Source organism: Ailuropoda melanoleuca, chromosome 2 (assembly GCF_002007445.2).
Source record: "Ailuropoda melanoleuca isolate Jingjing chromosome 2, ASM200744v2, whole genome shotgun sequence".
Lineage (NCBI taxonomy): Eukaryota > Metazoa > Chordata > Mammalia > Carnivora > Ursidae > Ailuropoda > Ailuropoda melanoleuca.
This window is the reverse complement of record NC_048219.1, coordinates 186,507,829-186,534,953: the sequence shown is the minus strand read 5'-3', so window position 1 is coordinate 186,534,953 and position 27,125 is coordinate 186,507,829. Positions and strand designations below refer to the sequence as shown.

The 27,125-nt window shown below is 36.9% G+C and overlaps 1 protein-coding gene across 5 annotated transcripts in view; it reads right to left on the bottom strand.

Annotated features, from left to right (window-relative positions):
* NYAP2 (neuronal tyrosine-phosphorylated phosphoinositide-3-kinase adaptor 2) overlaps nucleotides 1-27,125 on the bottom strand; it is a 254,115-nt gene that overhangs the window by 224,260 nt on the left and 2,730 nt on the right. For all 5 annotated transcript variants that reach the window (XM_019798985.2, XM_034655276.1, XM_019798990.2 and 2 more), the window contains exon 3: nucleotides 20,001-20,238. In XM_019798985.2, coding sequence (XP_019654544.2) covers nucleotides 20,001-20,221 — 221 coding nt within the window. In that variant the 5' untranslated portion in view covers nucleotides 20,222-20,238. The remainder of the gene's footprint in view (nucleotides 1-20,000; nucleotides 20,239-27,125) is intronic.

Below are 27,125 nucleotides of genomic sequence, written 5' to 3'. Positions count from 1 at the left end.
GGACCGTTTCTCATCTCTAAATCCCACTCCCAGGATAATGCATTATTTCTGATCCTCCTTATTCTCTTCTTTTTCAGAACTATTCTTTGAAGTCGGATATACCTGAGCTCTACCCCAATTTTACCACTCATCATGTGATCTTGGCATATTTCTTAGTCTCTGAGACTCAGCCTCTTCATCTATAAAATGGAGCAAATGATAGGATCTAACTAATGGGAATATAATCTGGATTAAGTGGACATAGCATGTAAAAAATACAGAAGATCTGGTATGAGATAAGCACTAAATCAATGTCAGTAGCTATTGCCACCTCTTTAAAATTATTTACATCTTTATTGCTTACATTCGGCACATTCTTGAAAACCAGCTATTCTAGAATTTCAAAAACTCAAAGTTCTACTGAAGTTTTAGTTTGCATCTGGATCAATAATCCAGCTAGAAAACTCCACAGAGAGTACAGTTCTAATTTCCATTTCTTGATGCTTTCAAATCACCTGTTTGGGGAGGGCAGAATACCAGTAAAATTCCCTTCAGAAGAATTGGCCTGGAGGGTGACAATCAGGTCAACAAAAACCAATGGATAGAATAGCAGGATTTGGAAAGCTATGGCCCCCGGGCCAAATCTGGCCCTCTACCTGTTTTTGTAAATAAAGTTTTATTGGGGGAGCTTGGGTGGCTCAGTCGGTTGAGCACCCTACTCCTGGTTTCAGCTCAGGTCATGATCTTATGGGTTGTAAGATTGAGCCCCCCGTCAGGCCCTGCACTCAGCAGGGAGACTACTTTGAGATTCTCTCCCTCTGCCCTTCCCCCCCACTCATGCACTCTGTCTCTCAAATAAACAAATAAATCTTAAAAAAAAATACGATTTTATTGGAACACTGTAATGCTTATGGTTTAAGTATTTTCAAGTTGCTTTAATCGCTACAATAGCAAAGTTGAGTAGTTGCCACCATGCGTTTATGGCCCACATAACCACTACCTAAAAATGTAGATTAAAGGGTACCTGGGTGGGAAAGTACAGGTAAAGGGAGGAGGTTCTTAAGAAGAAACAGAGCTGCCAAATTATGTTCAGAACTCCAATTTATTACTTTTCCAAGCCCCATCTTGATATCTATATTGAGAAGGAATCAATCTAACACTGAAGAGAAAGGAATAGGCAACTATGGATGGGACAAAAATGAAGATTTTAAATTATAAATGGTTACGAACTTCATTATTTTCTTCACTTCCCAAGGAAGAAGAATGTTACATCCCAGGGACCTGCTCTCGTGTGCAGAGTTCAGGTACTGCACAAAGACTGAAGGAGGAGAAATCAACCTCTCTTGCTTCCCTGCCAGATCCCCCAAATCCTGAGAGTTGGTTGATCTATGCAATTAGGAGTTTAAAGTCAGAGAAGAGAGTGGAGAGAGGAGAACCTGAGTTGAATGGTATGGGACCTATTCGTGGTTTATAGGTGAAAAAAAGAGTCATTGGTTTCCCCGAATGAAACAACCCTTTGGCTATTCCATGAGATAGTCCAGCGAAGGTCTAGATCACTTTACAAATACTCCAAGCTGTTAGACTCTCATTTGTTTGAATGCCATTCTGTGCCAGGGTGCAGACATTTTTGGCTCACTTTTAATTTTACATATGGAAATCATTATAGAAGATGCATTAAAGGTTAGAATAGAATTATAGAGTGCTTTAGAGCAAATAAGAGGAAACAACCAATGTCTGTGAAGACAAGAGAAGGTTTCAGAGAGATGATGCTCGAGCTTGGTCTTGAAACAAACATAAAGACCCACCCAAGACACAAGATCATGAATGGTGTGAAATATACAAGCATGAGCAGAGGCAGAACTTGAAGGGGAACCACATGTCCTCTACAGTTGGGGACTAGTGGCCCCTCTAGAAATACTGACATTCCATTTAACCCTCACTACCATCTGGCAAGGTGGGCATGATGATCGTGATTTTCATGGACGAGTACGCTAAGATACTTCGAGGATAAATAAATTTGACTAAAACTACACAGTTTGATGGAGTGCCATTATTTGTAGCCCATTAGTATGTATAAAAAATGATCCATTTGTTAGCAATTTTCTAGGTGTTAATACTGAATGGTGATTATCTGGGCAACACTAAAAATGCAGGCAGTCTGGATATTCCGTAACATTCATCTGCCTTTTTTGGAGTTTTGTGGAGAGAATCTTAAGGATGAGAGGCAATCTTTCTGTTTCAAGATCTTTAGCAGGTTTTTAAACTTTTTAATCCCAGGAGTCCACATTTTATTGCCCAGCTGTTTTCTGTCTAAAATCTAAACTAAATGATATCATTTAGGTTAGTTATACCAGGAAACTAGTCTTGCTTCTCTCTCTAAATTCTGCAATAATTAGCTATATGACTCCAGGATACCCACTTTCCTGCTGGATGACACTACATATTAATCTAAATCTGAGAAAAATTGTAGAAAAAGGGGTTTGTTACCAGCTTATTCTCACATTCAATTCACATCTCTTTGTTTGTCACTTGGGTATCCCCTTAAAAGGACAGTGCTCACCAACGTTTTATTGAGAATGGATGTAATAAATCATTCAAAGTAAGGCAAAACTGACTATTACTAGTATGACTATACTAACATGTTCTCTCTTCATTTACCTTATAAGGAGTGAGCCAACATGGAAACCAAAAGAATAATTTTATAATTTTGAGATTTATGATATTGGTTATATCAAAGGAGGTATTTTCACAGGGTAAGGGTTAAATTAGCAACTCTTCAAATGACATTATATTATTAACTTCCTATTAATTCATGAGTAAGGTCTCATAATATCAATCATTCAATAAATCATTCAAATATACTTATTGAGCATCTATTGTTCCGAGGGCTAAGAATGCAGTACCAAGCAAAGCAAAACCCTTGCCCTTGTGTTGTGTATATTTTGGTGAATAAAAGTTAACACGCAGTGCTTACTGTGAGTTCTTTTTTAAGACCTCCACATGCCTGATGTCATAGGTTTCTTTCATAACATCCTAAGCTATAGATACTATTATTATCACCACACATTCATCCCAGAAAGAACGGCAGCCCAGAGAGTTTGTGTAATTTGTCCATGATCACACAGCCAAAAGAAGTTAAGGACAAAATATGTCCTGGAAGGAAGTCTGACACTGTAGATTACACTGTTAACTGCTACACTAAACAATGGGTTCAGATGAAAATACTAAATAAGTAGAAAAAAAGAAAATGAAAAGAAAAAAACCCAAGAGATAAGTATAATATGGAACTAATTTTCCAGAAGACATTACAATTTTCTTTTGATTTTAATTATCAAGAATTTATTCTTGACAAACTACCTTTTTCTTTATCTGTTATGTTTCCCATTGTAATGAATATAAACTTGAGCTTATATTTCAATATTCTTCTCGCCCTCTTTCTCCCACCCTCTCTCTCTCTCTCTCTCTCACACACACACATAGATAATTCCACTTTCTCTTAATCTAGTCATCAACTGAAAATAGACATTTATATAACATGTATATTGACTTAGTCTAATTTTATTATCAAAAATTGCCTTCATTAAGGTGTCTGCTAAAATAGATAACACAACTCCTACTAGTTGTATAAAATCTAAAAAAAAAAAAGAAAGAAAGAGGAAAGAAGAAAGAAAGAAAGAAAGAAAGAAGAAAGAAAGAAAAGAAAAGAAAAAGAAAAAGAAAAAGAAAAAGAAAAAGAAAAAGAAAAAACCTAAAACCCAAATATTTAGTTCCGCTCAGATTATTCCCTACATAACAGGTAGTTTCCATCCTACCACAGGGCAGAAGATGCAGATTCTTAAATGAGTCAGAAAGAACTCTTTTAAAAGTCTATTTTCAAACAGAAATTTGACAATAGAAGCGCTCTTTAATTTTCCCCTTCATTTTAAGTTTGCCATTCCAACTGTGTAAGAATTTAATTGCAGCATGAAATTAACCAGTTATAAAATACTGTACTTGTGCCCTTGCCTTCTAAAGCAGAATGCACCAAATAATTTGCTTAATGGCCTCTAACATGAGACCTCAATTTAATAACCAAAGTGCCCTTACTTGTTGGATAAATTCCTGATGAGAAATGCTCTGCGTATAATCCATCAAAGCATCAGGAGATGAAGCACTCACCTTCACACGCACACATATTTGCAGACGAGAAAACAAATAAAATAAAAGTAAAAATTCTTTTTTTTTTTTAAATTTTATTTTATTATATTGTGTTAATCACCATTAAAAGTAAAAATTCTGATATGCCAAACTGACTTGTTTGAAATAAACCGTTTGGCAGACACGTGTTAGTAGGAATGCACCTGCTCCTTCCTTCTCTGGCTGTGTTATGGTTGTGCTTCATTGACTCCATGGTGGGAGGGACATGGCCACTGCATTGACATGAACTTGCCAGGCACCTCATATGTTTCTGTCTCCTTTTTATGCAAGTTTTCTCCCTGAAAAAATCAATTTCTGTTGTTGAAGTTGTCAAAAGTGTGGTTTCTAGAAAAGCAATATTACTGTAGCAATTAAGTGCCAGTTTAGACATGCAGCTTTTCGAGTACTGGATATAGCTTCCAATTGTTTTTGGCTTACTTTATTAAAAACTGGAGGATTCTTTCAATGATGACTCCTAAGCATTTTGCAAACTCACTTATAATTTGAGAGACTAAAGAAGTAGGAAACAAAGTCTGGCATTTCAGTGACCTGGCTAAAATTTTCCTGACCTCTAAGGTTCCTTTTCATTTTTGTCCTTACTTTATATCTAATTTATTTCTATATAATGCTTTGGTTTTAGGAAGGCCAAGTCCTGACTTGACCACATTTAAATATATGCAGTATAAATATCATCAGTGCATTGGTAGTCAATGTAATATTTATATTTACCTGCCTAAACTATGAAAGTCAAACCTGAGCCCTATAGAATTCCCTCAAATTATAATTTCCTCTTTTTTGCCTCATTTTATATTTATTCTATGTTTCTAATAAAATACCAGGCAAGCATAACTCTAGGTCTCAAAGGTCATTATTCAAAAATTTAAAAACTTCTTATGCTAATTTACAAGCCATGTACAAGAGAAGACTCTTCCTACCGTCTATAGGAGTGTGGGTTGGGTTATTTTTGTAGTTATTTGCTTTCCCCAGAAATTATAATTAGGGTTTGAATAATACAAATTGAGGCTGAGAACATTTAGAGAAAGTGTACAAATGGGATGTTTGATTAATCTGAAGTACTTATTCTTGAGAAGAAAAAAAATTTGATGAAAACTTTAATTAATTGTCTCTCTATCATTTTTAATACAAAGTAACATTTCCTTAGTCCATTTCTTCAGTCTATCCTAATGAATTTGAAAGGGTGAAGGAAACTGTCTTTTTCTCCAAAGTTCAGACATGAATGCAAACAAAAATGGAACAAAATGTTGATTTTGAGATATAAAAGGTCTGATCTTAAATGCATGAATTTGACTGCTCAAGGTGTTGAAAGTAGCAGGTGCATTTACTCCATACTATTTCTTGTATGACTACATTGCAGAACACATTGCATCAGTATCAGGAACTAACAGGGATGCCTGGGTGGCTCAGTTGGTTAACTATCCCACTCTTGACTTTGGCTCCGGTCATGATCTCAGGGTTGTGAGATCAAGCCCCGCCTCTTGCCCTCAGTGGACATGGAAACTGCTTAAGATTCCCTTTTTCTCTCTACACTCCACCCTCCCAGGCATGCTTTCGAAAGCAACTAACAAATCCTGCTAGTTGGCACATGGAAATAGTTTTATTGCATCAGGTCTATCGTCTTGAACCCGTTTATTAAAATGGAGTTTCACCTGTGTTACTTAGGTCATACAACATGCATACATTATGAAAGCACATCATTAAAAAATAAACATGCATACATTTGTCTAGGAGAAAATCAGGCCATGATATGAGGGACTTTTCCAGTCCTCCACACGTTCACCGAGGCCATTTCGGTTTTTTCCCCAGCTCACCTTCCAAGAGCTCACACATGCCATCAAACCTGAACTGAGTTTCTCATTCAACTCTGGGGTGATGGAGGTCATTCTGTTTTCATGTTAACTAAATCAAAGTCTGTCTCAAACCAAGATTGCCAATTATGTTAAATTAAAGATAGAGGTTCTTTGCTGAAGGCAACTTACACGGGGGACTGTGGAAGCTGACTTCCTTTTAGAATTCTAAGTCACATTGAAATGGAAAGGCTTGGGCAGATAGGGTCACAGCATTAATGACAAATCCACAAGCAGCATTCCTCCTTAAAACCCAATACCATCCTAATCTTTCATTCCTCCACTTTAATGCAATCATACAACAGCACAGGCTTAGGATTTCCACCTCGTTTCAAAATGCTCCCTTCCATGCATGGTATTTCCTTGGAGACTTTTAATCTCGTAAGAAGTGGCAGAATGCTTTCCTTTCCACTATAGGTTCAAAAGCACGTGCTTTCATTTTCAGGCTGTATACGAAGTCAATGGACTTCTTCAGAATAATTATGCGGTGTCGACTCAAATCAAAGAACCTCACGAGGACTTATATTGTGCCTTTAAAAAGTATCTGTTGATAATAATGAAGGCTTCTGATAGCGAACCATGTGGAAGGATATTAGTCATGGTAGCTATCAATAAATAGAATTGTTCATGGGTGGAACCCAGACTAAGATGCTGTAATTAAAATATTCATGGAGGTATTTAGTTACTCCATTTTCCCTTCCCTTTTATCCTCCTTGTCTTGTGCCTGTTTTCCCATGATGGATATCTCTGTGCTACAGTAATGCCCTCATATGACTTTGCAAACCCTGTATTGACTATCCTTTTCCGGCTGTATTTTTAGCTGACACTTTTGGCAATGGGGTTTAGTTGGATTACTCCCTGCAGGTTTATTTTTGGTAAATGGGTTCACAGTGTAGTTGTCTATTGCTTATCTCTCTGGTTATCTGTTCTTTTTTGCTGTAGGTGGTGGTGTTCATTTAGACATCATTCTCCTCCTTCACCTGTTCGGTCTAATCTAATCCTGTGAAAAAAAATTCGTCGTGAGTCAGGAGAAATTCAGCATGGCATGTATTATTGGTATTGTGATTTGAGTGGCAGCCGACCAACACTTGGGGAACAATTTATCTACCTGAATTGGACTAGACATCACTAATGCACATGGCAGATTGATTGTACAGCTTTAGTGGACGTATTCTTTATTAATGAGATTCGGCATGATTTGCTAAAAAGGCTTTTACTGGGCAGTCACTTTCTGCCCCTCCCCCACCTCTCTTTATCCCACTTAATCTGTTGAACCATGTACCATGTTTTGAAACTGTGTTTCTCCTCTCTGCTTTTATTTGAAATACCCAGGCTTCTTAAAGAATTGTGCACAAACTGAACAAGGTACACACACATACACATATGCAAACCAGATTAGAGTCGAAATGTATTATAAAACATAGGAACTAAGGAAATAAATCGAAATCCTAAGAAGTTGCTAAGAAGAAATAAAAAGAAAATTGTACCGAAAAAAAAAAAAGAATCTGAGAATAAAACTTGATATTTCAAAAAACTGATTTCTAGAAACGAATGCATCTGCACTAACGGGGGTGTTAAAGCCCATGGAATTTCTTCCTAAATAAGATATGATATTTGTATTGATCTGCTGAGGGTTGGGAGCTGCTGAGGTTTTGGGGTTCAAACGGCTCAATAAAAATTCAGAGAAAAGTCACAAGCAACTCATCTCTTAACCCTTTGTTTCATTATCCACAAGCTAGTAAGCAGAAGAGAATAAATTACATTAATTGCAATGAGTTTTTTCTAAAACACTTTAGAGGCAAACTAAGGGTAAATTATTTCAGATTCTAATCTCCCCAGGATCAACCCTTCCCTGCTATATAATTTCATGCCTGGTATGGAAGAAGGATAAAAAAGGAAGCCATCCCCTTTCTCCTGAGAGAAGATAGGTACCCTGATCACTATAAGGGTATCTCCCAATGACTTTTTTAAAAAAAATTTCTCCATTACTGTGTTTTTTGTTTTTTGTTTTGTTTTGTTTTTTGTTAACCACAAAATGACATCTCTTCCCAAAATAAAATAAAATAACAGCTGCTGGAAAAACATTTCCTTAAAAAATTATCTATAAAATAACTCGTTCGACAAGTCATTTTCAGTCCTGTTTGTCATTTCTCCCCAAAACAAATACGACTTCAGTTGTGTATTAGAACAGGCATTTAAAAATTCTATGTGACAGTGTAACAACAAGCAGCCTAGGGGTCAAGAATCACTGTAGGAAAATTCTTAAAGGCTCAAGTTTCTCCATGCAATCCTGGTTCTTTTCAAAAAGAGCTGGAGAGATCAGAGTTACAATTACCGCATCAACTAGCGTGAAAGAAGAGCTCTTTCTCCGTGCATAGGGCAGTTAAGTGCTATTGCTGGGCTCACCTTCCCCAGAATCCTCAAACCAGTAAGAAGCTGAAACCTTTTAGCAGCATTTACAGGCAATGTTGAAAGTCACATTGCTCTCCAGAGGAGAAATCAAATCGCAGAGCATTTTTCTTAAAACAACAACAACAAAAAGAACAACAACAACAAAATTTAGAATGTAGCTCTTGTTGACATCAAGTAGTTGTCATTTTATCTTCATGATTCATCACTTATTTTTCCGTTTACCTTTAACCTAAAAGTTATGTCAGCTTCATAGAAAGTATGCATTTCCATGGAAAGAGTAAAAATGTAGCTCCTTCGTCAAAAGGAAAAACTTTGAGGGTAGTTCTCTGAAAATATCTGGAAATTCATTAGTGAATTACATTTAAAAAATAACATGCTATACCAGTTTATTTACTATGCCCTAGGGAAATCCTTTGTCAGCACACCAAGTGAGTTTCATGCAATTTGATTTACAAATGTTTCAAAACCTAGTATGCACAGGGGACAGTTTCTCTGCTCTTAGAAACCAGTTTAATAATTAAAACTAAAATTACCAGTTATTGCAACCTTTTTAATCTATTTGTATGCCAAAATCCTTTCGACCCTCACATAACTTTAACAATTACAGGAGAAAGAACAAAAATATGTGCACATCCAGAAGATGAAACAGAATGATGAAGTAGGAAATTCACATTTGGGGGCACTGGTACACTTGTCATTTGCAAATGCTCAAAGCTAACAAGCTTGTTTCTTTCCCTGTGTTGGTTTCTACCCTAAACGGAGGTGGAACCACTTTGAACATGATGCCATGTGTCATTATTGATACAACCACATTATGTGATGAAGATAAAGGTGATAATGATGACAGTAAAAGCAGTAATAGTAATAATAATACTAATTCTAACAATAACAGCAGTTAATTCTAAGCAGCAACTAAGCAGGAGTGTTGGCTCCTCCACTAGTCGTTTCATGTGTATCGTATCTTTTTGTCTCTGAACAATGCAAGGAAGTGAATGCTGTTATTTCTAATTACCAAATGAATAAACTTAACCTTAAGAATTAAGGGACTTTTTTATGGGTCTCACTAAAGCTGGGAAAGAAAATTACTCATCCCACCTTTGTCTGTGCCCTAGGGTTTTGCCACTACTCAGTTGCGCTCCCCTGTACCCCACCCTCCAACACACAAGCAGTGTTACTCCAAATTGTCTTTTTACAATGGGATAATCATCTACTGGTTTATTGTCATACCCAGGAACAGAACAAGTGCGCAATGTGCATCAATTAACAAACTAATTATCTATGTCTCAGTCATTGTAAAAAGGTCGTAAGTGGATATTACCAATGCTAATCACTGAATCAACCCATCCTCGGAGCATTTTTTTCTCTTCAAAATGATCACGTACTCGGCAGGCCTACGCCTACCTGCCTTTTATCTTGCTTCTTAGATTATAGGACCAGGGCTGTTATCTCCGCCCTAAACTGGAAAGTGTCTGAGAGTGTGGATCATGTCGCTCCCAGAATCAGGATCACGAACTCCAACTCCACACAATGGAGAGACCTCCAGGCAATTGCTCCTTCGCTGTGGTTAATCTACAATGTTTGGTCTCCTCTGAATAAACACTTAAAAAAAAAAAAAAAGAAAATCTGCCCTCAAACTTAAATGTTCGCATGTATAACTTTTAGAGTTTTATAAAAGTATTTCAGACTTCTATAAAATTATCCAATCTCTCACCTACAAATTATCAAAAAGGAAACATTATTTGTTACAAATATCAACGAATCATTAGAAGCCTAATAAACACATCAAACTTAGTACGTCCAAAATCTTTCTTACCAAAACCCTTCGTCAGCTCTCCTTCCATCCTAGTTAATGGGAATGGCATGTTTTTGCCTCAATTTCAAGCCCACGTGGAATTTGTCACCAAATTCCGTCAACTCTACCTTCACAGTGCATCTCGAATTCCGCCACATCTCCCCCTGTCCGTGGACTCTGGTCCACACCAACGTCTTGCCTCCTCATACTTGTTTTTATAGTCTCCCAAATGATGCTCCGGCCTCTGCCCTCACCTCTCCACATAGCCGCCGGCACAACTCTCCTTTTAATTATGGAAGTCAGAGAGGGCATTCTTCCTCTGGAAACACTGTGATTTCTCATCTCACCTCATTTGAGTGAAAGCCAGAGCTCTGACAGTGACCTCCACGTCCTGTCGAGATCCAACCCTGTTCCTTTGGACCTCACTGGCCTGGTTCTAGTCACACTTACCTCCGGTCTGTTCCTCTAACGTGCCAGAACGGCTCCCACCTAGGACATCTTCTCTGGATGGTTCCTCATCCTGGAGCACTGCTTTTTCCCTCAAATGTGACATGCTCTGGGAGCCTTTCCCTGACCAGTCTGTGTAAAATTGCCTTCTCCCCAGACCCCTGACCTCCAAAGCTCTGATTTACTCTTCTTCGTAGAACTCATCACATTTTAACTTCCTCTATACTTTACTCGCTTATTGTCTATCTCCTCCGTTCCACCGCCACAAGATTGTAAATCCCACAAAGGCGAACATTTTTACTACTTTGCTGCGTTGTCCCAAGCATCTAGAACAATGCCTGCCGTAAAATAGATGTTCAATAAATGCTTACGGAAAAAATTCGTATGGAAACAAAATAGCTCAGCAACACACATAAACATCAGCCTAATAGGAAATTAAGACATCTCCTCAGTAATGCTCTTCATTGCTGAACAACCTCATTTCTTATTCAACCATCACGTTATGCTGAGTGGTATACTTAGCCTCAAATCAAAGACTAAAATGCAATTTACTAATTAAAATAATGGATTTTAAATGCTGGTCTTTTTATTTTTAAAGCATCTTCCTTGTATATCTTATTGAAAGTGCTTTTCTTAAAAAAAAAAAAAAAAGGTTTGCTTTTTTTTTCCCCTCAGCTTCCTGGCAGGATGGTTATATTCATATTCTAGAATGGACATGAATATTTTGTCACGTATTTCCAAATATGAGTGTCATTGAGAAAAACTTTTAACTAGAGACATGTGTTTGGGGCAAAGATCCATTTTGGGAGGGGGTCTTGATTATATACTTCATGATTAATAAATATGCCTATATTGTGATTGTGTGTTCAAAAGTTGTTTTATTGATAGGGATTAATTTCCTTCTATCGATTCATGATTAAAATTAATTTCAAGGTAACCTATAAATTTATAATGAAGATGTTTTTTTCAGGCTAAATCAAAGTTGGGCAGAGCCTTGGAGCTATTTCATTAGTATGCTCAGTCCCTCGCAGTTTCATTTGCTACATGAGACATGTTCTTTAAGCCATATTGCATTTTTAGTAGCTAAAAAATCCTCCGACTCATAGCCTTGCTCTATAATAATTCCTTTCCCTTCTCTGGGTTTTTGAACATTTTACAAAGACCACGTTTAGTTAAAGATTGAGACTATCCTCTGAGAGCCAGAAAAGTATAAAAAACAGCCCTGGGCTGAAAGCTGTTGCCTAATTAATCTATAACCATCCCTAAATATTTAACAGTACTTCTAAAAGAAAGATTACCTGAGATTTTCCAAAGGGTGTCTTTTCATTCAGGTGGCCATAGGATTCAAAGTTTGGAAGGTCTACTCTTTGCTGCAGTTTCCTCAGCATTAGAAGAGCTTAATCCTCATGCTGACTGACCGGCCCATACGGGGTTATGTTCTGAAAGCCCCTCCTCTTGCCAACATCTGTCTATTTATTTCAGATATGGAACAGATACTGAGATTCTTAAAATCTAAAGTCAGGGCTAGGTCCAGCATCTAATTCAAGTTGAAACAACCACAAGTATAAATAGCTCCCAAGAAGCTAGGTGAGGAGAAGAAGGAGACTTATCTTAAATGAGCCATAAAGGGGTCTTCCTTCTGTGGCTTCTAATCCATCTCGGCAGGTGACTGAATGAAAAATTTAAAATTGCCTTCATTACAAATATAAATGCAGCCTAAATTGTAAATAGATGAATGCTACTAACGTTTGTATTAATCATATTAGGACTGTGGTGACCCTTCCCGAAAATGGCAGGCCAGAAGGACAGACACCACTTTGATTTGCAAAGTGAACAAGCACTAGGGCCAGAATGGACCAATGTGGTGTCCTTAGGCTAAGTGGGGAAAGTTAATGTTAATGACCATAAGTGGTATCCCTGGATATATGCTCATTAATATTAGCTTTCCCCACCAGCACTGGAAAAACAAAAAACAAAAAACCAACGTAGAACACTTTCAATAAATCAATTTATTTAGGATCCGCCTTGTAGATTTGGCTTCTGGCTCAATAAAGAGCAGCCAGTGAGAGACGGACAAGGTGAATTATTGAATTCTGTCTTCTAATTGTATGATTCTATGAATAAAAATCTCCCATACATTTAGTGTTTAACCAAAATTACTCCAATATCTGGATATCTTGTTTATCTTTGAAAAAAAATCTGGATGCATAATTTTAACGTAAAAACAAGCAAAACAGCTTGCGGTCCTCTGAAATGATTAATACAAAAGTGATTGGAATTAATCACAAACGCAAGAGGAAGCCGAAATTAGAGAGGGTTATTAAGATACTGTCTGCTGTTTGATCTCACCCCCTTATCAACACATTAACCTTGTTTTCTCTGCCTGAGCACTGAGTCCTACAGCAAAATTAGGTCAGAAACTCACATCAGATCAGATCAGCTGATTCAGTCCAGCAAGACCGTGACATGCTGCAGATTTGAATTTCATTCTAGATAGGATTATGGCTGAGGGCTTTTTGAGTTTGTTTCCTAGGCTCTAAGCACAGGAGCTTTCGCTAATTGTAGAGTATTTCTATACTAGCTGTGGAGTATTTCTAAATATTTTCAGACTAGCTGTAAATTATTTTTAAAAGTTGACACAGTTATGTTTCTGAACCCTGGTTCATTTAACTGTCCTCAATTCACCTGAGCAATGGTGCTTCAACAACTGTTCTGATATACAAAGAGGGTATTTCATTTTTCTACATGTCTCCAATTAAAACAAACCCAATGAGATTATCTATTCATGACCAAAGTAGGTATTCATACAGCACCCGAACAGATAGATCACTCATGAAAATGCACTTCAGCAAATGCTCTCTCTTTCCAGATAGTCTTGCCACAAATCATGAGTATGATTTCAGAAGCCATAACTATCTAGAGAGGATTTATGTAACTGTTAACATTTCTCTAATAAGAGTTCTCTGTGTAATTATGTCTTGGCTAATCATTTTAAATATTAAAGAATTCGAAACCCTGGTATTAGAACCATTTGCTTTTTAGGTAGCAATGTTTTAGAAAAAGAAAAGCAAATACTTTATTTTTATTTTTTTTCCCTCCATGGTCTAATGTGTATTTAGTGGTCCTTTGTTTCTCTTTGACTAACAGAAATACTGAAACCTTCAAATATAAATAGCTCCCAAGTACACATACTAATATGCAATTGCATGTATTTTTTTAAAGGAGCTGTAAGTAATCTAATTCCATTTCTGACTGTCACTTTTAAAGAGGAAATATAACCTCATATAGATCCCTTGAGGGCATCCACAGGGAACAGAGATGTTCCTAATCAGCCTAAGTAGTCCTTTGTGACAGAACCACTTTGCTCTAGCCAAGAGCTGTCTTCCAGACGTGCAATGTTTGGGAGAATTTCACTAATGTAACATTTGTTTCATTAGGGGGAAAAAATCCAACCCGGTCGGATAATAGAAAACATACTCGGAAAAACATGTACTGGAAACATATTTTCTTGTTGCTTTTTTTTGAGGGGATGTTGCCTATATTGTTTTCAAAATTCTGTGGCTAATAGTAAAAGGAGACAGTGTCGGGACAAGTTCCAGAATCCAGAGAGAAAAATTCACTTGAAAGGAAGCCTCAAACCCCAATGGGGTCTTGGTATACCAGATGCTCTTTTGATCACCACTCCTCCTCAGTGAATCCTAAAAGAGGCTTTACCTATACATAGTGAACTTCCAAAACTGGCCTTATGTTCACAGGTGCACACAGGCACTGCCTTTAGAACTTGGCTGTAGCCAGATTCTGTTCTCTTTGGTCAGTTGCCTCCTTCTTAATGTCTGGTCCTATGCTGTATCAGTGGTTCAACATTCCCATCATCCCTGTTCCTTAGACATCACTTTTCACCCCCACACATGGCAAACTAGGGTTTTGTAACCCACCTCAAGTGAGCGCACTTGTTGGAAGCTATAGGTTTTGAGCATTTGTTTTCTTATAGGCTTTTTAATAAAAAGTAAATCTCATTTAACAGTGCCTGCACAAAACCATTAGGATTTAAAATAGCAAAAAACGATGAGCTACTGAAATAATTTTTTCATTCCCCATTAACTTTTCTCCTTTCGGTCTTTCTCTCCCATTCTTTCTAATCAAATGTTATTTGGGGCTGTTGAAAAAAAAAAAAAAGCACTAAGGGATCACTTTTTTTATTTATTTAGAATTTTTCTCACAACAAGCCTTTTCAGTAAAATCCCATTTGAGAAATGGAAGTGAAGATACCAGAAAGTTGGGAGTGACAGGGGGCTCAAGTTAGTTTAAAAATAAGGAATTGGACTCAGAAAGCCTAAAATGACTTACAACACTGAGAAAGTGATAAGGATATTCTTTTTCTGAGAGCTCAGTGTTTTAAGCCTCCCAGCTTCAGCACAAAAGGCATTTCGGCACATATGTGATCCAGAAGGTCAATCATATGAAATCCTATTTCCATTTTTTAAGCAATCCTTGGCAGTCTGCACATTTCTGAAATTGCAACTGGCATATTTCAGAGAGAATTATCATCAATGCCTTTTCAAGGTCAAACATGCCCCATCTTTAGATTTTCAGCATTTATATCCCATATATTAAATCACAGCATATATTTAAGAAGGCATTCAGCAGACATGTTAAAGAATTTTAATTGTTTAAGCTATGTTCATTAATTTCATGTAGATTTTATTTACAATTGGACATAAATTACATGTCAAAAATATTAAAATATGCGTTAAATTTAGATGTAAGTGTTCTGCTTCTGTTGCCAGCCCTGAAACCCCAAAATGCTTGCGTGACCAGAATCTTGCTAGGGGATTTTCAAAAATATTCAAAATATATTTTTTAGTAAGAAAATTGAAGTAATTCCAAAAATGTACTATGAGAAGGAAATAAAAGATCATTATGTTTTCAATGGTCAGAATCCCAAAATACCTGTCACCATACAAACAAAATAAAGTTGAATTTGTATATTACAGTGGACACTGAGAGGAGATAACAAGATACCCACAGCCAGCTCTGGCACAGAGTCATGCGAGATCTTTGGGCCCCTCCTCCTGTCTGATCATCACTTTTTTGGCCCTTTGAGACATTTCTGTCTCAAACCCTGCCCCCCGAACAATATCCAGAGACCTCTATGTCCTCAGGTACATGGGCCATGCTTTTGGAAAAGAAAGACATCTAGACCTCTCAATAATTTAGGAGGTTTTGCTAGTATTTTGTCCTTTCCAAAGATATTTACACTTTAAATTAGGATTCCAGAAAAATATTTGGAGGAGTGGGCATGGGAAAGAATGTGTAGAGTCACCAATAGAGAGACACATACCACATCTTCAAATCCTATCACATGAACAGCTAAGGAAACAGTAACACAATGGTATTTGGGTTATGATGAACCAGGTTCAGGACCTTGTCTGCAGGGTTAGTCATTCATTCATGCTCATTCAGCCATCCATACACTGGACCATCTTTTCTCCTACGATGGCTGAGCAGTCTATGCTTTTTCCTAAGACGCCTTAGATCCTAACCCTTCCTGCCTACTCAAGCCCACAATCACAGTAATTTTTCCTTCTTGCTCCTATGCCATTAACATTTCCCTTTCTATTGTAATCATTCATATCAACATTTTCAATAAGCTAGTTTTCTCTCTTCTTAAAGGAAAAAATATAGAAAAACAAAGTACCAAACACCCCACTTTCCACTACAGCTACTCTCCATATTTTTCAATTTCTTTAGCCTCAAAGCCCTCAAAATAGTTCTCTATATTTTGCTTCATTTCCTTTCTTCCCACTCTCTCATGAATACAGTCTCACTGGGTTTTGTCTCTAGCCCTTCACCGAAACTGTTCTTGTCAATAACACCAATGTGGTAAGAGGCGTCAGTTCTCAAGTTTCAGTATAGCTGATCCATCAGTAACATCTATCTTCTTTAATCACTTTTCTCACTTCACTGAGACATCACCTTCCTTCGTGGTTTTTCCCCTCTCTCGTGGCTATTCTTTATGGATTCTTCTACTGTTCCTATCATGTAAGCAGTCTGGTGCCCCAGGGAACCGTCAAGGGTGCTTCTCCCAGCCCTCTCTAACTGTAGATTCTAAATATATTCAACTAGCCTCATGCCTTGAAATCTACAGATTATCATGACCCTCATTTTTTTTTAAAGATTTTAGTTATTTATTTATTCGACAGAGGTAGAGACAGCCAGCGAGAGAGGGAACACAAGCAGGAGGAGTGGGAGAGGAAGAAGCAGGCTTCCAGCAGAGGAGACTGATGTGGGGCTCCATCCCAGAACTCTGGGATCACGCCCTGAGCCGAAGGCAGACGCCTAATGACTGAGCCACCCAGGCGCCCCTGACCCTCATATTTGTATCTCTAGCTTTGATCTTACCATAAATCCCGGATCCAACTCTCTATCCAGCATTCTCCCCTTGGACATCCAAAAGTGCTCACAAAATTCAGACACCAAAGCTGAGCTTTTATTCCTTTAACAGTTAACTTAAACCTCTTCTCTTCTAGTCTTTGCCATTTCATTAAATGAAAACATCATTCTTCTGATGTTTCAGGCAAAAGACAAAACACGCACACACACACGCACACATGCACACAAAACAACAACAAAACAAAGTTGAAAGCCATCTTCATTTTTTTCCTCTTACTCAACTCCTACATCTCATCAATTAGAAAATTTTGATGGTGCCCATAATTTGATCATTTCATGCCACCTTTACTATTACCACCCTAGTGCAAGCCACCATCACCTCTCGCCTGAATTACTGCAAAAGCTTTCTCTCTGGACTTCTTGTATTTAGCATGTCCATCCATCTATTCAACACAGAAGCAAGAGTAACCCTGGTAAATTGTTCAGCGAAAGCAGGTCACACTTCTGCTCAAAAATCTTCAGTGAATTTTGTTTTCTCCTTCAGAATAAAACACAAAAGCTTATAAAGTTCTGCATTATCTAGTGGTCTTCTACCAGTCTAGACTTACATTCCCCCAATCCTTGCCTTGGTCACTGTGTGACACCTTGTCCTCTGCCTGGAACACATCGAACTTGCTATTCCCTCTGCCCAGAATTCTCTTCCTGCCAATAGCCATACACCCCACATTTTTGGCAGCACTTTTCCAATGTCTCAAACATCATTTAGGGGGCCTTGCCTGAGCTCTGTTTTTATCTCCTTTACCAAACTTTGCTTTACCACCTGTTATATATATTTATATATTATCATGTTTAGTGCTGTCTCCTCTTCACCCTTCCCCCAGAATGCAGCTTCCTTATATCAGGAACTTTGTTCTGTTCGTTGCTGTCTCATCAAGGTCTTGAACATTGCCTGGCACTTAGCAAAAATTTAAGATGTATTCTCCAATCAATTAATACATTTAACAGCAAATGTTTATTGAACAATAGATCTGCTTTAGATCCTGTTGGAGGAACCATATAGAAAAACAAGATCACTCTTCTCATGAAACTTACACTGTAGTTTGGACATCAGCAGCCATGGTGCATATCGCAAGCACTGTTTGCCAGTGGCTTTGAATCATCTTGACCTCAGGTGTTAGATACCCTATTTCTCTCACCTGGATCAGTGTCATTCCTTATGACCAGGATTAAATCTCTCTGCCTGATCCTTATTTCAGGGTGGAGTCAGAATTCAATTTGAAGATAAGCCCACTGTCTTAATATCTTTAGATAGAACCCTTCTGAAGACTGTTGATGAAACACAGAAGTTATCAGTACAGTGATGAGTACTCTTTAATTCTCTGTAAAATCTAATGAAACTTCTGCAAATAATTCTATATTTAAGGTTAAAGAAAAGAATGAATGATTGAGTTTTAATCCCAAGATCAGGAAAACTTTCATTTTAGAGATGAAGCTGCTTGGAAGACACGTGGGTTATCCTTTTTTTGTTATGGATTTTAGAAAACTCATTCCCATAAAAACAAAATGCTCACATATGCACAGAAGTCCATCAGAATTAATTCCCAGGGGGAAAAAATTGTCCTGAAGAAAGGACATTTAGCGTACCCTAGAAGGGAATCGGTGATACCAACCAAAATTGGGGCAGAAAGAAAAAATTACATAGTCCCCAACAACATATTGACTTAAATATATGCAATTGTGACAACATTTATCAAGTATGTAATTTCAAAAACATTTTTATACCTGGTAATGCATGGATTTCCATTTTAATGGTCCAAAATAAAAAGATTACACTCTTTCAAAATAATCCTCTGTAACATTTCTTTTCTTGGTTTCCAATTCTCTGTCTCTCCCAAACCTCTCAAATAAAGTTATTTGCCATTAAACAATTAAAGTAGTGCATCCTTATCTAGTTTCATTTAAGAATAAATAGTTCATCTTAAAATAATAATTTCCTTAATATCATAATGTTCCCAGAGAGTAAGCAAAATATTAATATCAGATTAGATGAAAAATCCACCATCAAAATAGCTTAACTAATATTATTCAGTATCCAGTTAATTGATATGGATTAATTTTCTAAATTTGGAATCTTTGCACTTAGTAAATAGACCTTATTGAAGAAACAAGACTTTGTATAACACAATATGCCTCTACCTGTACCCCTATTGTGCACACACACATACACACACATACACACATACACACGCCGGAACTACCATGACATTGAAATCCAAAGATGTATTTCCTTCTTTGGGTTTCAGTGCCCTGGGAAATTTAGTCTCAATTTGGAAGCTGTAATCTGGCACTTATTTGCTTGTAGCTGTAAGTGTTGTAGTATAAAAGTCATTTCATTTCAACAAACCTGGGGCACTTGGTACCAGACAAGATATGTAATAGTCATAAAACTCTGCAGAGAGAGCACATAGTGAGGGTTCCCCTTGCCTTCAGAGGCTCAAATAATTCTAATTATTGATGAGTCTTTTTATAATCTAGGAAGAAGATGAACTATTACAAAGTAAGAACTATAAACAAAGACCATTAAATAAGGTGGGGTTTTTCTCAAACATTGACTATGAAAGTGTTTATGTGTTCCCTTGGGCTTTTATCAAGAGGTTGTTTGGTATGAGATTTTATTAAAGAAAACTGAATTCTTTCCCAATCCCGGCTGTACTTCCATATACACAACACAACAGTAAATAAGTTTTGTTAGCTAAGGCGAGAGTCCTGTGAGTCCGATGAATTGTGTTTCTGTTATAGTTGAGGTGCCCATTTCACTTTGTCTCATCAAGCCTAGCTGGGGTAAACACCCTCCCTGACCAGGCGATCACAACCTTTGCAGAACTCACCGATTTCCTTGTGTATGCAAGACTCAGAATACTTATATTTATACTTACCGTTTTATTGCTTCTTCTTGTCTTCGGCGTTTTTCATTCTTCTCCTTCAAGTAGGCCAGGTTGGTTTCATTTCTCAAGCGGTCATTCTCTCGAGCAATGTCTGATGCATTCTGAATAACCAAGCCATCGTAGGCCTTCATCCCCATATCCTCAATATACTGGAGAAATGTGTCCAAAGGGTCTTCCTCGGGCTTAGAACTCATCATCTTGGAGGGTATCATGTAAAAAGGAACACTTCCTGTAGGATGAGAACACATTTTACCTTTATCAAAGGTGAAGACAAGAAACAGGGGCTGTTTATTCACCCTAATATCTCATCAGCTCAAAGCTCCAATGATTATGGTAGAATCTATGGGGAGAAAATGTCTCATTAGAAACCACAGAACAGCAAGAGTATTTGAAGTAAATATTAAATGAATGTCACCCAAGTAGAAAACACTCCCTCAAACCAACAAAATTAGCACATCAAAAGCCAAATCTCTGGCACTGAAAGGTATATGAGCATACAAATACAGGGTGCCAACACCAATGTTTGGTTTATGCATTTAGTGTCATGATTTTGTTCCTCAAAACTGTGTTCTTTATCAATAAGATATATCAGATCCAAGCTTCATTTATTTCTAATTGCCATTAAGACTTCTTTGCTCAATTTGAAATAAAATGATATAATTATTTGGAATGAACTTTCTTATTGTGTATGTTTTCCTTATAATTTTAAATTAAGATCTACAAACCTAAATCATTTGTGCAAAATATAAGCAGTAATCAAGGGAATACACATTTCTAATATAATTTGTTTTGGAAATAATCCCTTTTGACCCATTATTTTCCAAAATGTGCTCCATTATGTCTTCCTACTATGACTCAAATGTCATAGGTCACCAAGATCACATTAATCCTCACCGGTCTGGTAATTCGAGCAGTGACAACTACAATTTTCACTGCTACCTGAAGGTTTAAAAACCCAAACCATAGAACGGATTAATGAAAAACCAAAATCAAATCAAAACAAAAACAAAACATGGGACTTTCAACCCACACTTATTCCACTCACCTACAAAATGATGGAAATAATAGCTTCTATCTCTTGCTGATGTAATGATTTAGAGAGGTGATGCTATAAAGAATTTAGCATAGAGTTTAACAATAATAAGCATATAATAATGTTAGCTACTATTATCGTAATAAAAGTAGAGATAGAAGATCGGCAGCAATGGTAACATCAAATGTGTGTGTGGAGATAGATGGGTGATGGATAAGCAGCAGGCTATGAAAATCAGGACGCCTTGAAATAGAAGTATCCAATGAATCATGGAAATCAATGAAGGTAGGGGATAGAGAAATGGTGCTTTAATCAATCAAAAATAGAACTGAAGTTTAATTAATTAATTGCACACAAGATAAGTATTTTACCCTTCTAGCTTAATAAGCGTTACTGTCCTCAACTGCATCTTCACTGTTGTATAGGAAACTGGTATAATTGAGTCAGATTGAAAAATCAAAAGCAAAATCAATTAACAAGAAAAAAAGTTGGCCATTTAAAATTATAAATTGCAGTTACATCTTTTATTTTCTTTACAGGGCCCAGAAAGACACTTTTAAAATATCAGCCCAACTATCTAAAGTAGTTGTCCCCGGCTTTCATTTTTGCCACTATAAATCATTTTCATTTTGGTTTTTTTACAAGTATAATCATGTTCCTTACCTGGATGGTAGCTATGGAAACTTTACTTCTTATCAGAGTTTATTAGCATTTCAACTGCCAGTCATTCATATGTTATTTGAGGCCCACTCTGAATTTAAAGATTTATTCTCCAGTCTGTAAGAAATTGTCCAAACTAGAGGATATGAGTTGTTTGTTGACTCTTGATTTTTTTGTTATGTTAAGCTTTATTATGTTTGGTTTGGTTTTAAGCCATAATGGGTTGGCAAATGAAATGATCTTTTAATTCCAACTACCTAGTATAATTGAATTATATTGTAATATCAGTCCATGAGTTTAGATGCTCAAGTGGTGGACATACATAGAAATAAGAAATTATTGCAACAAATGACTGCAATTTTCAGGAAAAAAAAAAAAACATAGGAACATGATTCTCAGAAAGCTGAAGCATTACCATTATTGAGAATTCATTTCCACCAAGGACTTCAGCACTAGATGTGCCTGGATAAAAAAAGATCTGTATAGCTTTATGGCAATTAATTCTACCATAGTTAAGCAAACCAAGTCAGTATTACAAGGATTCCAGAGATAATGCCTCAGGGTGGAAGAAGAACACTCCCCCTTTGCCCTTGAGCAAAACTGTATATATCCCATTGGGAAAGGCATTACCCCAAAATCTGTGTTTCTTCTCTTAAATTTTCCTCCCATCCAAATGACACCAAACATTCTTTATACAGTTTATATATTCCAAATATTAACAAGGTTAATTGGGTACTTCTGAAAATTAATTACCTCTCTAAGTGGTCTTTCATGTTGGCTGGAGTTTAAGTTGTGTTTATTCCAAGACAATGTTAAACAATAAGATCATAAAGTATTTATACTATGGAAAGTTGTACTGTAAGATCTTTTTAAAAGTTGAGATGAAAACTTAAGGGATAAAAATCAACCATAAAATCTAGTAAAACTTCCAGATAATGAAATCAGATGAATGCGAGCATGCTTGCCATCTCGTTCTAGGGAAGGATTTGATTCTACAATAGTTCATTCATTCAAGTATTTATTTCTTTTTTTTTTTAAAGATTTTATTTATTTATTTGAGGGAGACAAAGAACTCAAGCAGGGGGAGTGGCAGAGGCAGAGGGAGAAGCAGACTCCTCACTGAGCAGGGAGCCTGATGTGGGACTTGATCCCAGGATGTTGGGATCATGACCTGACCCGATGGCAGATGTTCAACTGACTGAGCCACCCAGTCACCCTTACTCAAGTATTTCTTAAGCAGCTATTATGAACAAGGCACTGGTAAGGCAAAGTTGTGTCCTTCTAGACAATCACATTGCAGTGTATAAACACGGTAAATAAAAAATTTCAATGCAGTGTGACAAGGGGACTGATCCAGGTGGCAGTCGTGGCTTTCATTAGTTCGTCATGATTTATGGTCACCATTTCTGAGGATGAACAAAGAACATTTTTCAACAATTATATCTAGCCTTCAAAAATAAACATAAACAATGGACTTGGACCCTACCGATGCTTAAGCATCACATTTTCTGCTCTCTTGTCCACGTGTAAAAGGTAGTTTGTAATGGGGGGCAGGGCACAGGGCGCATAGGCAGTCCTGAAGAGCATGGCTGAGAACTTGAGCGGTACAGCCTAAAAATCCCAACGAAAGGATCCCTAGGTCTCTGACTTTGTGCAATTTAATGAATCCCTCTAAGCTTTAGTTTCTATGTTTTCATGATGGTGGTTGGAATAATAATTACCTCCTTACACTGTTGGAAGTTCAGTTAGGAAATTCATATTCAAGAAATGTGAACATAATCATTAGATACTTTTCACAATTCTTAACCGTGGCCAAGATTATGTTTAATAATCACTCCTTGGTAAACACATTTTTTACTTTGGAACAGAAGTGAATAGAATGTTTAGGGCAGTTCAATGTTCTTAGTCACAGATGTGCAAATGGAGGCATGGAAGGCATTCATAGATTCGCCCCCTAACCAAATGCATGCAGACAGATCACTTATCCATTCTGCCACATTTTCTACACCTAGAAAATGAGGGAATTGGCACATAAGAACCATGAAGCTCAAACACTCAGACTCTACCCCTCCAACTGAACTCTGAATGAACTGATTCATTCATTCATTCACTCCTCCCTAAAGGAAGTGAGGCCTCACTAAAGAAAAGTGAACTTGATGTGAAGTGTCCATCTTATTACGACCACTACAATTTCTATGTAGTGAGAACTCACAGTCAGGTATGATCATAAATCTGTCTTTCAGAAATTTATAGTTATGGCTAAGATAGATATTGAATAAGGCACGCTCTATACCATTAAAAACTTGGCTTCATTTTGACTGCTGGATATTAAATCAAGTTCATTTCTGGCTCTTGAATGACAAGCTTGTATGCAAGTATTTTGTAAAGGCTCATCTTGAGCACCTAATTCCTAATGTTGGCATCTTAGGAAGACCATAGTTAAGGAGCAAAAGAGCCCTTCTCCTTTAGGTATCATCTTTAGTCCTACTGTAATAAGTAAGACATTCTTATTAGACCTCAAATGATTACATGGTACATTTGTGACAACAAACTGAGTGAAGTTGAAGGGAGCTTTTGCTTTTGCATTTCTCCGGTTATCCCCTTTATTTGAATTAGTGTGTGTCTGCAGCCATTTTGCTCCTAACAAATTAGACAATTTAGCCCCCCCTAGAGCATTGGTTGACAGCTGACATCTTTGGTCTTCATCTACAAGGTAGCTAGGTTTTCATAAGAATGCATGGCATGGACTCAAATAGTACAAGATTTATATGTGTGTTCTTTTTCTTGGAAGTTGTGGCTCATATTGAAAATCTGTTAGGACTGTCCTGGGAAAGCACTTATGACTGAGATCAGAATCCCCATACAAATCAGATAGCTTCATGTCTTCACTTTACGCCTTTCTTCTACTGCTGTATTGTGCATTCATATAACCCTCCTTTTGTTTGATTTTTGGATTACTGCATTTAAAATCATTGCCATTCTAATAAAAGCTACAGATGTTGGCTTCAACACAACTGGAGAGTTAATTGCTCATCTGTATCTTACTCTTTCACTCTTGTTACTTATTTCCTGTAGACCACACCCTTCACAGAGACTATTTTTTGTAATATTGTGACACTTCCTAAAATTTCACTCTGCTCAGCTAAGATACACCAATTTACACTGGTGAGGTTGAGGTCCATATTTAAAACACTAAGCATTTAACTTTGTATTGAATTAACCATGTCTTTATTTTCTTTTGTGTGAAACCATCACTGTACCTTACCTATGCTGAGCCTAGAGCTGAAAATAGCATTACATTTCTTTACAATGTTTTTACTGAAATAAAACTATGTATTACATATACAAAGGTATCCAAATGGAATCCACAGAAACATAAAAATCCACTTCCTTTTTTTCTCTTTCTATAGCCCCTACTTGCATCCAAGGAACCCAAGAACCTGAGACACTACATGACTTTCAATGTTAAAGCAAAAAAAAAAAAAAAAAAAAAAAAAAAAATTGGAGCACATTTTTGAGAATTAAGTGTATGCAAATACTTTAACTGAGGATACACATTTATGTAGATTTACCTTGTAAATTAAGGAATCAATTTTTTTGTTGCCTCAATTTACCAGAAGATATTTAATGTGGCACTAACTGCTGTCAAGATTGGGTTCTCCATAGTATAAAAGGTATTTAATTAATTACAGGCTGTTGTTGAAGAAAGGACATACAGAAAGGGTCAGATAAAAATTAAGCATGCCATCTTCTTAGACATGTTAAAGTATTTATCTTTTCTTAAAATTCAGAACAAATTCCTCTTTTAGTGTAATGTCATGCATTGTGACATCAGTCACTCTGGCTGCACAAGGACTGGCTCAGGTGGGTGTGTACATGGACTTATCAGGCAGAGCCTTTTGATGGATCACTGGCCGCCATTTACCAAAAGCAGGGTTCTAGTATATTAGTATCATCTGAATGAATTAGCCCACTGGCCCTTGAGGGGGCCCGTTCTTTTATCTCTTCTCAAACTGATTATTCAGAATTCTTGAAATGGAACTGTTCTCTATCTGAAACTTTGGTTTTCCAAGATTTAAAGTTGTGAAAACTCCATTAATCCAGATATTTTCCATATCTACTGAGTGATAGAGGAAGACAAAACAACTGTTTGGGGGAGAAGTGCTCCCCAATTCTGGAAGTTAAGAAACTTCTTAAATTTTAGGTCACAGTTAACCCCATAAGATAAGGTTATAGCTAGAATAATGTAATGTTTATCCTCTATTATTATTATTATTCTGTTTATTTTGACTGGGAAAAACAAAATACATACAAGGGAATAAATTTCCTGGTAGAAAGACTAGGCATTTTGCCTTCATTTCACATTTATGTATTTCATTTCATTTGCATATGGGAAAGTTTTCCAGGCCCCCCCTCCTTAGTTATTTCTAAGGTTTCCACACCACATCTGTCTCAACACTGTGAGGAAGTTATTAGAATTTGAGCTATTAAAATTTGATTTTCCCTCCCACTCCAGTCATTGCATCTTCTCCAAGATAGAGAATTCTATTTTGTCCAGCAGAATCAACTCATCCAGATAAGCTTCCCAAGGCAATTTTAACTATCTTGTTGTTGTTCAGGAGAAGGAAAAAGATCTCTTACATTTTCTGCATGTACTCAGACCAATTTGAAAACACATTGTGAAAATATAAGTATTTAAATAATCAGGCTTCATATACATATGTAAAAGATGTATGCAAATTAATTTCTAAAATGTGCTGACTTCACATAGGATCAAATCAACAGACAAGATTGCCTGGTTATCTTTTGTAACCTGTGTAAACCATGTCAAAATTGGTTTTCTGATAATGTGTCAAAAATAAATCTTATCATTTCACTTTGATTATGCTTAAAATCCTACCCTCACAACCCCCCAAATGGTCACACTCATTTTCTTATTCTCACTTTCATCAAAATGCAGCTGTTCTGCCCAAAATGGGAAATGTTAGAGTTAAAACCACGAGAGCTTGTTGAAGTGACTACAAAGATGCTGATTGCTTTTTTCTCAGAAAGCAGACTACTTTGTGGTAGTTGTTCTCCACTCTCTCCCTTCCCAAAATGAGTAAAATGGTCATAGATTATGTTAATGGAGTGGCATCGTAAGTCGGACACCGGCCCCCAGCTTCCAGGTTGTCATGGTGCTATTTGCCTATGGTCTAAAGAGATAGCACATTTCCAGTAATATCAGGGACTCACACAAAGTGTCAATGGCTGGGGTACTTTTCTGAGCCTTTGGCCAAATGTTTCCAGACGCTTACAAGGCAGTATTTGCAAAGTAGATATAGTCAGTAAGATAAATTGCTGACTGGAGCTACAGTGGAAACCATCTAATTGAATTGAGAGTGTACGACTTTTTTTTTTTTTTTTTTTTTTTTGTAAAAAAA